General features: G+C 39.6%; 1 protein-coding gene across 1 annotated transcript in view; it reads left to right on the forward strand.

Annotated features, from left to right (window-relative positions):
- LOC124786696 (titin-like) overlaps positions 1 to 11,568 on the forward strand; it is a 459,967-nt gene extending 448,399 nt beyond the window's left edge. Inside the window, exons 20-23 of the mRNA XM_047254284.1 lie at positions 4,780 to 4,855; positions 9,231 to 9,360; positions 9,971 to 10,122; positions 10,521 to 11,568. Coding sequence (XP_047110240.1) covers positions 4,780 to 4,855; positions 9,231 to 9,360; positions 9,971 to 10,122; positions 10,521 to 10,644 — 482 coding nt within the window. The 3' untranslated portion in view covers positions 10,645 to 11,568. The remainder of the gene's footprint in view (positions 1 to 4,779; positions 4,856 to 9,230; positions 9,361 to 9,970; positions 10,123 to 10,520) is intronic.
- The last annotated feature ends 7,133 nt before the right edge of the window (positions 11,569 to 18,701 follow it).

The following is an 18,701-nucleotide window of genomic DNA, read 5'->3' on the forward strand; positions in this document are numbered from 1 at the left end:
AATGGAATGGAATAGACATCACACTATTAGAAAACTATTGCTATGATCTGACTGAGTACATCTGGCAATGCAAATACAATCTTTAGAGAAACATCAGACGTACACCATCGTGTAACCAAATACAGGGCAACAAATCAATAATGCTTACTCTTACTCTCAACCAACAACCTCTTAAATGATTCTCTCTGCTCATGCTTAACATGTTCCACTGCAAACTTGTTACACAGTGACAGAGTGGCACAACCTTCATATCACTGCAATAAGCATATTGAGAGGCTTGTGCAGTTTGTGTGTATGATGAAGACTGTTGCTGTGAGAACCAGCAGTAGGTACATATCACTTCAATGGCTGAATATGACTGAATGTGTGTATCGTTACATCCCATGAAAACAGTTCAGCCACTATAAGTGCTACAGAGTTTGCTACAAGCAATAAGCATTGCAGAAATCATCACAATGACATTTCCAAACAGACTCAAGAACAATCCCACAATATAAAAATATCGGAAATCTTGGCAAATTATAGAATTCAGCAGATTGTCACTAAGAAAAGTGCGATTGGTTCCAAGATTGAGCACTGAAATGTGTGTCATGTTCTAAAGACCAAAGATGAGGCAGAGTTTCTACAGATGTGTTGCATTCTATGGATCAATGTGGTGACCCAATAGAACAAAAGGGTAGGAACTGCCATGTCTTCCTAGGTCATTCTGGAATACAGAAGTGACAACACCATTATATCCTGAACTATTTTCTAAGTCAGATTCCAAGATGTGGATTGTATCAACCATTGGTGACTGATTATCATGTGCTAGTGGTCTATGGCACACTGCAGATACTGCACTAAAATTATGCCATTTCTCTTTGAAAGCAGACCAGAAATGGCACTAAATAAATAAATGTTGTGCGACTATCGGGTAGACCGTTCGCCGGGTGCAAGTCTTTCGATTTGACGCCACTTCAGCGACTTGGGCATAGAAGAAATGGCACTAAAATTACATCATTTCTCTTCAAATGCAAGCCAGAAACCTCTGTAAAATTAAACCATATCTTCTTGAATGTGTGCTGGTATGCAAATAAAATGGACAAAAATATATTTGGTAGTTCTCTTTCTGCGATAACTAGAAGCCAGTGTTGAGTGCTGAAATGATGTCAGCTGTGCTACGATCAACACAGAGAAGGAACACAGCTGTCTGTTTTCACTCTGAACACAGTATTTAAGTAACATTATGGTGCAGTATTTAAGTAACATTAAGCAAGAACTGATTACGTACACAACAAAGAGCTGTAGCTGTACACACAGAGAACTGAGGCTCTCTCTCAAACACACACACACACACACACACACACACACACACACACACACACACAGGTCTGAGGCACCCTCTGTGGACGGCATAGCGCTGCTACACTTGTGGCCTTTCAAAAGAACATGCACGCATCACTGCAAGAATTATGCGCATACTTGCAACAAATTAGCTGATAATGTCAAAAATATTCAGTCAAATACATCATCATAATCATTACTAGTCATGTGTATGTTACATGCACTACACATATAAGCTTTCAGTCTGCAACAGAGTGCGTGTGAAACTGTGTCATTAATCAAGATTCAGACTTGCCTTTCAGGGGAGAAGTTTGTATGGTATAAGTATCACCTGCAAAAAGCAGAGATGTACATTTGAAAGCCAGTTGTATACACAGTATAAATTTCACAATGTTTCATAAAAGGTAATGTTGTATAAGATTCGATACTACACTCCTGGAAATGGAAAAAAGAACACATTGACACCGGTGTGTCAGACCCACCATACTTGCTCCGGACACTGCGAGAGGGCTGTACAAGCAATGATCACACGCACGGCACAGCGGACACACCAGGAACCGCGGTGTTGGCCGTCGAATGGCGCTAGCTGCGCAGCATTTGTGCACCGCCGCCGTCAGTGTCAGCCAGTTTGCCGTGGCATACGGAGCTCCATCGCAGTCTTTAACACTGGAAGCATGCCGCAACAGTGTGGACGTGAACTGTATGTGCAGTTGACGGACTTTGAGCGAGGGCGTATAGTGGGCATGCAGGAGGCCGGGTGGACGTACCGCCGAATTGCTCAACACGTGGGGCGTGAGGTCTCCACAGTACATCGATGTTGTCGCCAGTGGTCGGCGGAAGGTGCACGTGCCCGTCGACCTGGGACCGGAGCGCAGCGACGCACGGATGCACGCCAAGACCGTAGGATCCTACGCAGTGCCGTAGGGGACCGCACCGCCACTTCCCAGCAAATTAGGGACACTGTTGCTCCTGGGGTATCGGCGAGGACCATTCGCAACCGTCTCCATGAAGCTGGGCTACGGTCCCGCACACCGTTAGGCCGTCTTCCGCTCACGCCCCAACATCGTGCAGCCCGCCTCCAGTGGTGTCGCGACAGGCGTGAATGGAGGGACGAATGGAGACGTGTCGTCTTCAGCGATGAGAGTCGCTTCTGCCTTGGTGCCAATGATGGTCGTATGCGTGTTTGGCGCCGTGCAGGTGAGCGCCACAATCAGGACTGCATACGACCGAGGCACACAGGGCCAACACCTGGCATCATGGTGTGGGGAGCGATCTCCTACACTGGCTGTACACCACTGGTGATCGTCGAGGGGACACTGAATAGTGCACGGTACATCCAAACCGTCATCGAACCCATCGTTCTACCATTCCTAGACCGGCAAGGGAACTTGCTGTTCCAACAGGACAATGCACGTCCGCATGTATCCCGTGCCACCCAACGTGCTCTAGAAGGTGTAAGTGAACTACCCTGGCCAGCAAGATCTCCGGATCTGTCCCCCATTGAGCATGTTTGGGACTGGATGAAGCGTCGTCTCACGCGGTCTGCACGTCCAGCACGAACGCTGGTCCAACTGAGGCGCCAGGTGGAAATGGCATGGCAAGCCGTTCCACAGGACTACATCCAGCATCTCTACGATCGTCTCCATGGGAGAATAGCAGCCTGCATTGCTGCGAAAGGTGTATGTACACTGTACTAGTGCCGACATTGTGCATGCTCTGTTGCCTATGTCTATGTGCCTATGGTTCTGTCAGTGTGATCATGTGATGTATCTGACCCCAGGAATGTGTCAATAAAGTTTCCCCTTCCTGGGACAATGAATTCACGGTGTTCTTATTTCAATTTCCAGGAGTGTATATCTGCTACAAATCTTACCATATACATAGGACCTGCTAAAGTCATTAAAGGTTTTTTAAACCCTTAAAGTTTTTATAATACAGTCTTAGGAAGCACCCCAAGCATAAGAACAGATTGGTAACCATCAGTCAATGTTTCACTTGCTGCTGAGGGAAGTTCATCATGATGTCAAGATGATGGAATCCTGAAGCATTTGCAATTGTGGTGCAATTTCTTCATTTTTGTCTGTTGGGTACACTATAGACATACTGTTTTATGTATTACTGAATACAAATACCACTAACAAGGTCGGCTGTTAGAAGAAAGGAAGCCAGATTAGTGTTTCACATCCTGTTAATGATGCCAGGAGACTGAGCCTTTGTCTGGTCAAAGATACATCCTTTTCAAAGAAACCATCACGCCATTCGCCTCACGTGATTTGTACAAAGCATGGAAAATTTAAATCTGGATGGCTGAATGGCAGTTTGAACTCCACTACTGAAAAGTTTATTCAGTGTTCTAATTCTTGTGCCACCTTGTGGGGCAGTAGGTTGGTGGGAGTTGACATCGGGGTAGAGCATCCATATAAGGAATCTCAAAAGTCATGATCACTGCAACTTGACTTTCAAGGCAGATATTATTATTTTGAAAATAGTTAAATCTGTCACTACTAACCTGCCAGAAATTCAACAGTTAAATGGGGTTACACATTTGTAAATTGTCCTCTATCCCAATTATAGTTTTCAATTGCTTCCTTTTAACACATTGAGGAAATTTGTAAAGAATTTTCCATTTTGAGAGCTGCAGCTGTATGTATTATTTATTGTCATTTACTTAAAAGGGCAGTGAATCTATCTTCTATTAAGTGACATTTGCCCACATTTTGCTTATTTATTTCTTTAAATGTCAACTTTTGATCACACTGATTGCATGTAAAAATGTGAATAAAGCATTTTTATTTGTATGACAACCCAGCTAGTGACAAACATATGCAGATGATCAGTACTTGCTTCAGCAAGTGTAATTCCATTAAATTCATTCATTAAAGTATATTTTCAACTTACACCCTTTTGGATGTTAAAAAAGAAGACTATTCAGTATCTAGCTTCCTGAACTTTCAAATAGTGACTGTCAAGAGAAAGTGAGAAATTATATGTCTGTCAACCCAGAGGATGTTGTCTGGTTTTGGCATCTGACAAGTATATTTCCTCCTTCTGCCTAAAATATTTGTTCAGACATGGTGATGTTGTTTCAATCCAGTTGGTTCCCCTTCTTATTGCCTCTCAGTCTTAGAACTGCTACATATTTTGTAACATTCAGTTTTATTTAAACATCCTTTCCTTTTATACATATTGTTAACAGATCATTTGTTACTGAATACTTTCACATGCTTTGTTTCTGTAAAAGTCAGTGATGATTTAGAACCAACTGGAATAAAATACAGACACTCATAATTCCTGATTATTATGTGCATTGACTATGTGCATTGACGTCCATTGAGATGCATTGTTTTAAGCAGTTTTTATTAATGTTTAAAGCTTTCAGTGTAAAAGTATGTATCTTCCACTGCTCTTTTGCATCTATTTTACACCTAACACTCATGTTCCTTTGTCTCAACATAGCTCCTCCTGGGAAAGTGATGTCCCCTTTTGCCAAGTTCCAGGAAATGGATCGCCAAAACTCACAATCTGCACCAAGGTAAGAACTGTTGCTGGCATTCAAGAACTTATTTATAGTTAGAAATATCACAGCAACATATCACCTTCAAATAATTTGCTATGTTTAGTGCAGTTTGAGACATTTGTCTGTACTGTGTGTCCTTTACAGGTGAAGTTTCTGACAAATGAAGTAGCACATGTACATTAACTTGTTGCTGTGGGGCAAAAACATCTTTAAACTTAATTTCATGTCAAACATTTGTCTTGACAAATTATTTACTTTACAGGAGTTACCAAATTTAATTTTATCTTTAATTGTGCAGTTTAAAAGTAAAAGTTTGTGACAACAAGTGAGGACAGTACAAGATAAATACAAATACCTTACTCATGAGAAACTGTGTTGGGATCAGTAGCAACAGTATAAATCGGTACCATGCCAGAGCTTCTAGAATCAAATGTTTGTTCTGTTTGCTTGCAAGAGGGAAGCAAAGGTGTAGAGAATTTGTGGTAGATATAGTAGTAAAAATGCTAAGTCATTGCTGGTCTACAACTGAAAAACACTCAGAAGGTGCTGAAAAAACTAGTTATCTACAGAATATGATTTTTTTCTGGTGCAATTGACTGCTATACATATTATTTGTGGATACTTCCCTATCCTTCACATTGTTTGAGTCTATAAAGGGAAAAATTTGTGAAGAGAAAAGAGTTATTAAATTTTAATTGTAGTCACAAATCAGCAATCAGCTTCTTTAAAAGTTGGACGAAGTAAACAAAGAGACACATATATAGATGCAGTTTCATGTTCACAGAGGTCAATAGTTCTCAATAATTACTGTCGACTTCTTCATAAATCAATTGATACGTGAAATTCAGTTTTATATTCCTTTTGTAGGCTCAACAGTTTATGAATACATATTTTCTTTTATGGGTAATTCATTCTGTTTACTACTTCCCACCTAATGAGAACAAGATTAATAGAATGTGGGAGCAGTAGAAATGTAATATGTATCAGGAATACAAAAGGATAAGTTCAGCACAACAAGTATGAAATAAAAAATGGAAAGGAAGGCACTGCAACCTGCAGATGCAGACTTACTGTGCTGAGAATAATTAGCTGCTGACTTGGTACAAGATATTGGAGAAATTTTTGTTAAGAATGGATAATAGATACATAGAGATAGTTAAAATGTGTTAACAATATTTCATACTACTTTCATTGTTAAAGACATTAAGAGGCTTTCGTATTTGAGATCACAGTTACTCAAGAAAATGAAAGCTAACCTCAGTGCGCAGGTTACTACTGATACAACATATGGATACCACGGATATTTAATTTTGAAAAGAAAATACCGCAAATAAAGGAATAACAGCAATTAGACAAGTAGTGAGGGGCAGATTGGGTAAATTGGTGGTTGCCATTGGATGAGATGAAGACAAGAATGACAGGTGTAGCAGAGAAATATATAGTCTGAAAGGAAGCAATATGTATGCTTGGGAGAGAGGGTGAAGTCCAGTAAAGTAAATGTAAAATCCATTGAGGTCTTTTGAATCATTGATACTGACAGCCTAGAGTGAAAATGCAAAAACCTGGATCTACCCTGCTGTTAAGAAAGCAGAGGATGAGACAGTATTTTCAAAGGTTACAGTATAATTGTCTTCTTCCAAAATGTGTGCCTCTGTTTTGATCTTTTTTATCTTTTTCATGGAAAACAATGCCATGTGTTACAAGGTTCTGAAATCTAACACAAAATTACATTGCTCATGAAGTAATACTGCTCAGAAGTTCACAAGGGGTTAGATTCATACCTGTCTTCTTCCATGCTGCCATCACTTTCAGTAGTAAAATAAGGACCATTTCTGTAATATGCTAGCAGCAGTCAAGACATTTTCATGCTTGTTGCTTATCACTCTCTATTACCATAAAGAATTCCAGATCCATAAACTGAATTATATTTCTGCAAACTTCACATAAATTCCACTATCATTTTCTGGTGATGCCAAACTCTTGTTCAGCAATGACCCATGCAAAAACAATGAAGTTCATGAGTCACAGATAGTGAAAAAATATTCTATCATATTTAAATTTACATAATTATGTTATTATTGTATTCATAACAGATAGGTAGAATTTGAGACTGTTCCTTGATCTGGTATTTAATGGATGACAACAACCAGTTATTAATTAACAATTAGTGATTGGTTTCTGTGATTAGTCAATTACCTTATTACCTAAGTATTTTTTCTCACTTAACAATCTGCTGCTTAGCCCATTAACTGATTATTTCTGTCAGATATTCACTTTTAAATGACCTCCTTGTCTAACACAGCCCAATTTCACACACAAAAAAGCCTCAAATTTAAGTTTTGCACACTGAAATGTACTGCAAATTCTGGGTGCTAGCACTCATTACAGATTTCCATAGCCCTAGACTTGTTTGTTATTGTATGCAGATTCCTTAAACTTCTCTTCTGCCTGCTGCATTTTATAGTGCTTTGAGTCCCATTAAAAATAAGAATTGTTAATGTGACCATGTTTGCATCAAATCTTCACAACCCAAGACAAGCAAATTCCAACCCCCCCCCCCCCCCCTCCACTGAACTTAAAGTAAGATTGTAGGTCTCTTTAGAACCCCTCTCTCCTACTATCACTTATGTGATCCCAGAATATGAACTTGCTAGTACCCCCTTTACCTATTTATTATATCTCTGAAACCAACATAAACCTGTGTTTCAGTAGTGACACTCAGCATGTGTCCAATACGTAAACTTCCATCTCCTACTATACTCCAAAATTTCAACATAAATTGTTGATGAAACTTACATTAGTGAGTTCTTCCATCACTTTGTGTTTGAAAAACATCATGTTCAAGGGTGAAAAGTACACAAAAGGTTTTAACTGATATTTAAAGGAAGGTTTCCTTCTCATGTGCCAGCAGCAATATCATATATCCTGAATTTAACTATATTCTGAAAAGGAAAGTTGCTACTCACCATATAGTGCAGATGCCGAGTCGCAGATAGGCACAACAAAAACACACGTCTGTTGTCTATCATTGACAAAAGCCTTAATGGTTGAAACATTTTATTGTGAGAGTCTTTTTGTTGCGTGTGTCTGTGAGTCAGCATCTCCACTATATGGTGAGTAGCAACTTTACTTTTCATAATATTGTTACATTCCATCCTGGATTTTCCATTGTTTGATATATCTTGAATTTGCTTTGCGTAGTTCCGTTTCATTTCAGGGAAAACTGGAACAGACTATTTTTAAGGAGAAGCAAGAATAGACAATTATTTTCTAACTTGCAAATGCTTTGTTCCGTATATAGCAATGGTTAACTGGGAAGGAAAGTACCATTGCCCCACCACCAGATCACCTCATAGCCTCAGACAGATACTGAGTTAATCATAGGTGGAATATAATTTGGTGCAGTCAGTCAAATGGAGGCTACATCTACTATGTTTCTGAATCGTTTTTACTATCCTTTGTATATAAATCACAACTGTTCCAGATTATCTCTTGAAAATTTTAATGCCAGAAATCAAGTTTGTCACAATAAACTTGGCCTATATTTACTGTTACAGTTGCCATGTTGTGACCTACATAACCTATATTAAACACATGATTAAGGGATGTTGGTAGTAATCTATCTCTTTCTTTTCAAAAACAGTTTGGGCTTTGAAGATGTACTGTGTACAGAGAAACATATCCTGACTTTTACAGTAAATGGTCACACAACTTGTGTAGGCAACAGCATACAAGCAATGTCAAATGTACTGCATTGTATCACAATTAGGGAGCATAAGAGTTTTTTCCTCTTCTGATGCAAGCAAATTTTTGACAGCTCAACAGCAACTTAAGTTTGAATGTGGGCTTACATGAAGATAGTTAAAGTAATTCTTAAAATCATTTCTTTCTACTAACATAAGTGATCTTTTTCTTTCAAACTGGTCTTGTATCTCATAAATAAGGAAATTGAGACTGATGCAATTCATATCATTTTCCTAGCTTCTATGTACTACTTCTAAGTTTTTAACATGCATTGAAAATTGAGATTTAAGTTCTTCAGATAATGAATAATGTACCTTTCAAATTATGTGATTCAGCTTTTATACAATGACAAACTGTAAATGCTTAAAATGTATGTATCAAATCACTGTAGTCAATGGTACTTGTAAAGCACTGGCATGTAGGTTTATAACATCAGTTAAATTTTACTGTACTCAAAGTTTCAAGCCTAGATCTTATCCTTAACTAACGTTGTAATTTCTGTGCCAGTTCTGTTGAGAAGCAACGGTGGCCTTATTAATTATGGTGAAAAAATTATCATGCTTCTTTATGCTTTCTTTTGCTTGTACCCATCCTCTCTAACTAACCGAGGGCAGTTCTTGACATTATATCTGTGCGTCCCCTGCAGCTCCCCTAAGACCCCTGGGGGCACTGCAGCCCCCATTTTTAAATTCACGGATCCTAAGCTGTGTCGGAGCGCTTCAGCAGTCAAGGACAGACTTCTGTTCTGGTGTCAGAGCAAGACCAAGGAGTACAAGGTACAAAAGCAACACTATGCACTTGCATGGTCTGAATTATTGCGCTTGTTGTTAGTGACAGCACTTGAACCCCTTACTTGACTGGGTGCATTGTGGTGGTCATTTGTCTTACCTGTTGTGTGCTTTATTAACACTTGTGTGTCAAATTTTGTACAAGATATAAACAGTTTGGTGTGTTGCACTATAATGATAGATATTTATGTTACAAATTTTATCTGTGTTATGCCTGTAGTAATGTGAACATTTTTAGCACTCGTATATATTATGGCCTGTGAGTGATATGTATATAACATTTGTGGTTTGTTTGGTCTTGTGAGTGTTGTTAATGAAATTCATGCACACACATGTGAGTTAAGTAGTGGTTCTTCAGTCTATGTATTTTTTCCCTTCTGCAATGGAAACAAATAATTGTTTTACATGTATGTTCATAATATAATTTAGTGTGGCATTTGTTAATGGTATTGCATCTACAAGCATTGTTAAATCAGCTGCTATTGCTGAAGTATCATTGGTAAATGTAGTGAATGTAGGATATGAAAGCAAAAATAGTTCAATTTGATAATTACCTCAACTAAAAACTTTATCAAATTTTTCTTACTTTTTGTTATAGAACATTCAAATAGACAACTTTTCAACAAGCTGGAGCAATGGGCTAGCATTCTGTGCCCTCATCCATCATTTCCTTCCTGATGCCTTTGACTACGATTCATTACGTCCTGAAGAGCGGCGAAAAAACTTCGAACTTGCTTTCACAGTGGCTGAGTAAGTTCTAGTTTTATTTTTTAAATGATTGTTTCAAGATGGAACTATTCGGGAAGCCGTATGTCATTTAATTTTATAACTGGAAAAATATTATTCTGAAATGATTGATTGATCATTACCATTTATGTAAAGTAATATACAATCCTAGTGCATCTACCTGTCAATCTTTTGTTAACTGTAACATTTCAGGAACTGTGATAAAATATTATGTTTGCACTTGAATTATAATCAATTTCTAAAGGAAACTGACATTTTTAACTGTTCTTCACCAGCTATGTACACATGTATATTCTATTAGTACGCTGAATTTTGAACATCTTTTTTCAAAATCTGTTGTGTTGTTATCAATTTTATGTTCTCAACAGATGAACTAACAATAGACTGTTTCTCTTTTTCAGTGAAAAAGCAGGCATTGCACCATTGCTTGATGTTGAGGACATGGTAATGATGCGTAAGCCTGATTGGAAATGTGTATTTACATATGTTCAGTCTGTTTACCGCCGCTTCAAGGATGAAGACTGAAAACCTTAGTTTATGAGTAGAATCAATGTTCCTATCAAAAGCTCTGTTTGTTTTCTAATATTTTAAAATGTGTTTTAAGAGTGTTATAATGTTTTAAGTTCCATTAAAAAGAAGTATTCTGTCTGTACATTGTTGTAAAATAGGTGTTTAATTAATGGATATTATCTTTGTTATGACTGACTTTCTGTTATAGCAATATTTGATGATGTACCACTGCACTTGCACAAACTCTATATTTTATAAGATATTTCTGATTATTTAAAAAAATAATAGATCATGTTTGTTGCAAAAGAAACAATGGTACAAATCTATGTTAAACATAGAAGCAAATGATGGATGAGATTAATAATGTTGTTAAGATTTTTTTACGCTAGCCATGAGCTCCAGTAAGTTAAGTATAATCACCAAATATCATAGTTCTTTTGTACTTAACTCATTTACAGTTTTATACATTTTATATAAAGATATTAATAGTTGCCAGTACACATAATTACAAAATTTACTATTTTATGTTTTTTTTCATATTCTACTAAAAAGCTTCAACAGAAGCAGACAAGGGAAAATGTTTCCACATATATTTAAGCATTTGGTGCTTCTAAAATGTACTTTCTTGGTGCTACATTTTACACCCAGCCTTTGCAGGTAGATAAGACATATGATCTAACACAGCAGTAATTAGCTAGGGCATAATTTGCAGTGGATGCAATTAACATTTTTTATTTCTAATTTAAAACTATAACATCATCACTGTACAAGTCTGGCAATAAAGTTGTGTTTTCAGATTTTTATTTTCAGCCAAACAAATTGGTGTAGTTATGTCTTTCGATTGTTAATTTTGTATCTGAATTTTAGGGCTTACTAATGAATAAGATGAAATGAAGCTTTTTATTAAAAAAATAAACAGGTTCAACTGTTTGAAAGTAATGTTGCTGTTTCTTTTATCTAACCTTCACATCCTGTGAACAAAATACCACAATACACAAAGCAAATAAAGAAATGGACATAATGAGATGGAAGAACTGCAACCAGGGCAACAAAGGTAGGTACTGGACACAGATCTTTAGTCATCCACCATCCATTCACTTATTTATTAATCTTTGTACCTAACTGTCTTGTTTCACAAATCCATTCAACTTTTTCTGCATATTTCTTTCAAGCTTCTGTCAAAACCACGAGTAGAACTGTTACCATTGTTAATTTGTGAATCACCACTGGTGCCACATTCTTTGCGTTGCAGTAGGTGTGTCATTTCAAACATGTGACCAAGTGTGATTAGTTGTTGTTGTTGTTGTGGTCTTCAGTCCTGAGACTGGTTTGATGCAGCTCTCCATGCTACTCTATCCTGTGCAAGCTTCTTCATCTCCCAGTACCTACTGCAACCTACATCCTTCTGAATCTGCTTAGTGTATTCATCTCTTGGTCTCCCTCTACGATTTTTACCCTGCACGCTGCCCTCCAATGCTAAATTGGTGATCCCTTGATGTCTCAGAATATGTCCTACCAACCGATCCCTTCTTCTAGTCAAGTTGTGCCACAAACTCCTCTTCTCCCCAATCCTACTCAATACCTCCTCATTAGTTACGTGATCTACCCACCTTATCTTCAGCATTCTTCTGTAGCACCACATTTCAAAAGCTTCTATTCTCTTCTTGTCCAAACTAGTTATCGTCCATGTTTCACTTCATTACATGGCTACACTCCATACAAATACTTTCAGAAACGACTTCCTGACACTTAAATCTATACTCGATGTTAACAACTAACTCTTCTTCAGAAACGATTTCCTTGCCATTGCCAGTCTACATTTTATATCCTCTCTACTTCAACCATCATCAGTTATTTTACTCCCTAAATAGCAAAACTCCTTTACTACCTTAAGTGTCTCATTTCCTAATCTAATTCCCTCAGCATCACAAGACTTAATTTGACTACATTCCATTATCCTCGTTTTGCTTTTGTTGATGTTCATCTTATATCCTCCTTTCAAGACACTGTCCATTCCGTTCAACTGCTCTTCCAAGTCCTTTGCTGTCTCTGACAGAATTACAATGTCATTGGCGAACCTCAGAGTTTTTATTTCTTCTCCGTGGATTTTAATACCTACTCCGAATTTTTCTTTTGTTTCCTTTATTGCTTGCTCAATATACAGATTGAATAACATCGGGGAGAGGCTACAACCCTGTCTCACTCCTTTTCCAACCACTGCTTCCCTTTCATGCCCCTCGACTCTTATAACTGCCATCTGGTTTCTGTACAAATTGTAAATAGCCTTTCACTCCCTGTATTTTACCCCTGCCACCTTCAGAATTTGAAAGAGAGTATTCCAGTTAACATTGTCAAAAGCTTTCTCTAAGTCTACAAATGCTAGAAACGTAGGTTTGCCTTTTCTTAATCTTTCTTCTAAGATAAGTCGTAAGGTTAGCATTGCCTCGCGTGTTCCAACATTTCTACGGAATCCAAACTGATCTTCCCCGAGGTCCGCTTCTACCAGTTTTTCCATTCGTCTGTAAAGAATTCGCGTTAGTATTTTGCAGCTGTGACTTATTAAACTGATAGTTCAGTAATTTTCACATCTGTCAACACCTGCTTTCTTTGGGATTGGAGTTATTATATTCTTCTTGAAGTCTGAGGGTATTTCGCCTGTCTCATACATCTTGCTCACCAGATGGTAGAGTTTTGTCAGGACTGGCGCTCCCAAGGCCGTCAGTAGTTCCAATGGAAGGTTGTCTACTCCCGGGGCCTTGTTTCGACTCAGGTCTTTCAGTGCTCTGTCAAACTCTTCACGCAGTATCTTATCTCCCATTTCGTCTTCATCTACATCCTCTTCCATTTCCATAATATTGTCCTCAAGTACATTGCCCTTGTATAAACCCTCTATATACTCCTTCCACCTTTCTGCCTTCCCTTCTTTGCTTAAAACTGGGTTGCCATCTGATCTCTTGATATTCATACAAGTCGTTCTCTTATCTTCAAAGGTCTCTTTAATTTTCCTGTAGGCAGTATCTATCTTACCCCTAGTGAGACAAGCCTCTACATCCGTACATATGTCCTCCAGCCATGCCTGCTTAGCCATTTTGCACTTCCTGTTGATCTCATTTTTGAGACGTTTGTATTCCTTTTTGCCTGCATCATTTACTGCATTTTTATATTTTCTCCTTTCATCAATTAAATTCAATATTTCTTCTGTTACCCAAGGATTTCTATTAGCCCTCGTCTTTTTACCTACTTGATCGTCTGCTGCCTTCACTACTTCATCCCTCAGAGCTACCCATTCTTCTTCTACTGTATTTCTTTCCCCCATTCCTGTCAATTGATCCCTTATGCTCTCCCTGAAACTCTGTACAACCTCTGGTTCTTTCAGTTTATCGAGGTCCCATCTCCTTAAATTCCCACCTTTTTGCAGTTTCTTCAGTTTCAATCTGCAGTTCATAAACAATAGATTGTGGTCATAATCCACATCTGCCCCTGGAAATGTCTTACAATTTAAAACCTGACATCTTGGGTTGTCGGGTGTTCTGCCGGATATCAGCGTCGTACTCGCACGATATTTCGGTCACGTAGCTCGAGACCTTCATCAGGTGCGACCTGAGACTGCTCCTCGAGTGGACCTGGTCCAGTATTTATGCCTATGGCCTTCCCCCTCCACCAACGGCTGCAGGCGCTTCCTCTGTGATCCGCGCCCATTCCTTGTGACCTGCTGGAGCATTGCTGCTCCGTTTTCCGTCCGCTGCGGTTCTAGGTGTTCCCTCTGCGGTCCGCGCCCACCAAACCCGCTCCTGGGGGTTTCATCTACGGTCTGGGGTACCAGGCGTTCCCCCTGCGGTCCGCGCCCGCTCACCAGGACCTGTTGGAGCGTTGCCGCTCCGTTTGTCGTCTGCTGCGGCTCTGGATGTTCCCTCTGCGGTCCGCGCCCACCAGTCCCACTTCTGGGTGTTCCATCTTCGGTCTGGTGCTCCTGGCAGTCCGTCAGGGGCTCGTTTACCATCTCCGTGTCTCTGGTTCTTCTGTTTGTGTAGTGTTGCAGCTGGCCCCGTTGCTCCTTTAACAATTCCAGAGCCGGATCCCAGGCTCTGCTTAGCTGGTACCCCGTGTCACGATTCATAAGATCGTCAGCCATTTTAATCTCAATCGATTCTCTTATAACACTGTCCCAAAATCTGGGTGTTTGTGCTAGAATCTTGGTATCCTCATACTTCATGGCATGATCTAGTTCTAGACAGTGTTCAGCAATGGCTGACTTAGTCACCTGTCTTAATCTAGTGTGCCTCTGATGTTCTTTGCACCTGATCTCCACAGTTCTTGTCGTCTGGCCAATGTAGGACATGCCACATTGACAAGGTATATTGTAAATCCCTGGTTTTCGTAACCCCAGGTCGTCTTTGACACTCCCCAGCAGTCCCCCGATCTTGTTGGATGGACAGAAAACACACTTGATATTGTGTTTACGCAGGATCCTACTGATTCTGGCAGAAATAGAGCCAGCATAGGGCAGATATGCCACCTTCTTTGCTTCATCTTGGTCTTCTTCAGGAACCTGTGGTATAGTGGCTGGTCGGAGTGCCCTCTCAATTTGTCTGTCCATGTATCCATTCTTGGAGAAAACTGTTTTGAGACGTTCTATCTCTATGGGTAGATTCTCTTGGTCTGATAGGGCACGTGCTCTGTGGACTAAAGTCTTCAGAACCCCATTCTTATGTGCAGGGTGGTGACAACTGCTGGCCTGCAGATATAAATCAGTGTGTGTAGGTTTTCGGTACACACTGTGGCCAATAGATCCATCTGCTTTCCTCTGGACTAGTACATCCAGAAATGACAGCTGGCCATTCTTCTCCAGTTCCACGGTGAACTTGATATTAGGGTGGCATGAGTTAAGATGTTCAAGAAACTCATTGAGCCTGTCCATCCCATGTAGCCAGATCACGAAGGTGTCATCCACATACCTAAAGAAGCATGTGGGTTTAAATGTGGCTGGTTTATGGAGAGTTTTGAGGAGAGGGCATTGGAGACAGCCTAGAACCGCAGCAGACGGAAAACGGAGCAGCAATGCTCCAGCAGGTCACAGGGAATGGGCGCGGACCACAGAGGAAGCGCCTGCAGCCGTTGGTGGAGGGGGAAGGCCATAGGCATAAATACTGGACCAGGTCCACTCGAGGAGCAGTCTCAGGTCGCACCTGATGAAGGTCTCGAGCTACGTGACCGAAATATCGTGCAAGTATGACGCTGATATCCGGCAGAACACCTGACAACCCAAGATGTCATTAGATCGCCGGGAAAGCCTGAAGAGTTACAATTTAAAACCTGGTTCCTAAATCTCTGTCTTACCATTATATAATCTATCTGATACCTTTTAGTATCTCCAGGATTCTTCCAGGTATACAACCTTCTTTTATGATTCTTGAACCAAGTGTTAGCTACGATTAAGTTATGCTCTGTGCAAAATTCTACAAGGCGGCTTCCTCTTTCATTTCTTCCCCCCAATCCATATTCACCTACTACGTTTCCTTCTCTCCCTTTTCCTACTGACGAATTCCAGTCACCCATGACTATTAAATTTTCGTCTCCCTTCACTACCTGAATAATTTATTTTATCTCATCATACATTTCATCAATTTCTTCATCATCTGCAGAGCTAGTTGGCATATAAACTTGTACTACTGTTGTAGGCTTGGGCTTTGTGTCTATCTTGGCCACAATAATGCGTTCACTATGCTCTTTGCAGTAGCTAACCCGCACTCCTATTTTTTATTCATTACTAAACCTACTCCTGCATTACCCCTATTTGATTTTGTATTTATAACCCTGTATTTACCTGACCAAAAGTCTTGTTCCTCCTGCCACCGAACTTCACTAATTCCCACTATATCTAACTTTAACCTATCCATTTCCCTTTTTAAATTTTCTAACCTACCTGCCCGATTACGGGATCTGACATTCCACGCTCCGATCCGTAGAACGCCAGTTTTCTTTTTCCTGATAACAATGTCCTCTTGAGTAGTCTCCGCCCGGAGATCCAAATGGGCGACTATTTTACCTCCGGAATATTTTGCCCAAGAGGACGCCATCATCATTTAATCATACAGTAAAGCTGCATGCCCTCGGGAAAAATTACGGCTGTAGTTTCCCCTTGCTTTCAGCCGTTCGTAGTACCAGCACAGCAAGGCCGTTTTGGTTAATGTTACAAGGCCAGATCAGTCAATCATCCAGACTGTTGCCCCTGCAACTACTGAAAAGGCTGCTGCCCCTCTTCAGGAACCACATGTTTGTCTGGCCTCTCAACAGATACCCCTCCGTTGTGGTTGCACCTACGGTAACGGCTATCTGTATCCCTGAGGCACGCAAGCCTCCCCACCAACGGCAAGGTCCATGGTTCATGGGGGCGGGGGTGGGGGGGGATTAGTATCAGTTTTAAATCAAACTTTTCTCCACTATTCTGCTTTTGTAAGTAGACGCTCTTACCTGCATCAAGCTGCAATGCCCCATGGGCCTGAGGTGACAGTTTTGTGTAGCTACACAACCTTCCAAATAAGACAAAAATCAGTTTCGTGTTCAAAACAGATAAAGCACAATTTATAAATATTGTCATTTTTACAAAACTACTAATTGGGTTTTCAAAAGTAAAACACCGTTGAAATAGTCTGTTTTAGAACTATCAATACTAGAGTAGAAATTACTACAGTTTCAGTTGAAAAAGTGAACTTAATACAAATATCTCTGTAATTAATATAACTATGAAAAGACACTATACATCATCTAATGAGAATTTTTTCACAATTAGTTTGGGCAGAAGCGGAATTATGATATCTTAAATGGTTCATGAAATCATCCTGTATATGCATCACATCTGAGCATGTACCATTTTTGGTACTGAGGGCCACCTCTTCTAGTTTATGTTGTTTACAAAATAACATTTGCTATGACGATGTTTGGTTTGGGGGCACTCAGTGGGAAAGTTATTGGTGCCCGTCCAGTGTCGCCATTTTCCTGAATGATGATGAAATATGAGGATTACAAAAACACCCAGTCCTCAGGCCAAGAAAATCCTCAAGCCAACCGATAATCGAACCTGGGACCCCATGATCAAGAGGCAACAATGCTAATGACTAGACCATGAGTTGCAGACACATCTGACATAATACTGAAGTCAAAACACTTGTGGGATTCTTAGGTCAGTTGCTTGTGTGTTCAAAACATTAAAAGAAGTTATCAGGAACCAACACATTCCAAATAACAATATACGAATGATATTAACATTATATTTCTAACTCCAAGAAATTTCAACATTATATCTCATACTGTAGCAGTATTGGCAGTAGTTATTACAGTGCTGATAAATCTGAAGACAGGAATTTCTCACATATGATGAGAGAAGGATAACTGAAAGCTAGGTTTTCACCAACAATTTCTGTACCACCAACACTACCATGAAAGTGTCATACACAATTGTCAACCTTCCACTTTACATTGATTGCTGTTATTGAGTTAAGATGATGACAAACATACCATGTTAAAAGTTCAAGATGGCAATTAAAAAAAAAAAAAAAAAAAAAAAAAAAAAAAAAAAAAAAAAAAAACCAATTCAAACATTTTATTTCAGTTTTGCAATGAAAACAACATGGGATTTAAGGTACAGTAGTGGGTTGTGGTTTTGTGACACTAGATATTGAGTGTCAGTGACAGAGGGGAGCAAAGGCCATTATTTTGTAAGGAACGGTGGGAGGGAAAGCAATACATTTGGGTGATGGACTGGGTTCTTTACTTGGCTCAGTGGGTGAGGTGTCACTGAAACATTGGTGGTTCTACTATTAGTCATTTATTGACACGTAAAACCCTTTAAAGAAACAGAGTAATATAGTGTGTTTTAACTCACTCAGTTCCTTATGGCAGTGGTGTGGTGGATTCCAATGATCGTTAATAAGGTGACGGCTTGTGTTGTAGCAGATCACCAGGTGGGATATTCTTCCATTTAGTACCATGCCCGTGACCCTCTGCAGCAGTGGTGCAGTCTTCTCCTTATGAATTCGCTCGTTGCTTTATTAACAAGCAGCTACGGCATGGTG

This window comes from Schistocerca piceifrons, chromosome 1, assembly GCF_021461385.2.
Source record: "Schistocerca piceifrons isolate TAMUIC-IGC-003096 chromosome 1, iqSchPice1.1, whole genome shotgun sequence".
In the NCBI taxonomy this organism is placed as follows: Eukaryota; Metazoa; Arthropoda; class Insecta; order Orthoptera; family Acrididae; genus Schistocerca; species Schistocerca piceifrons.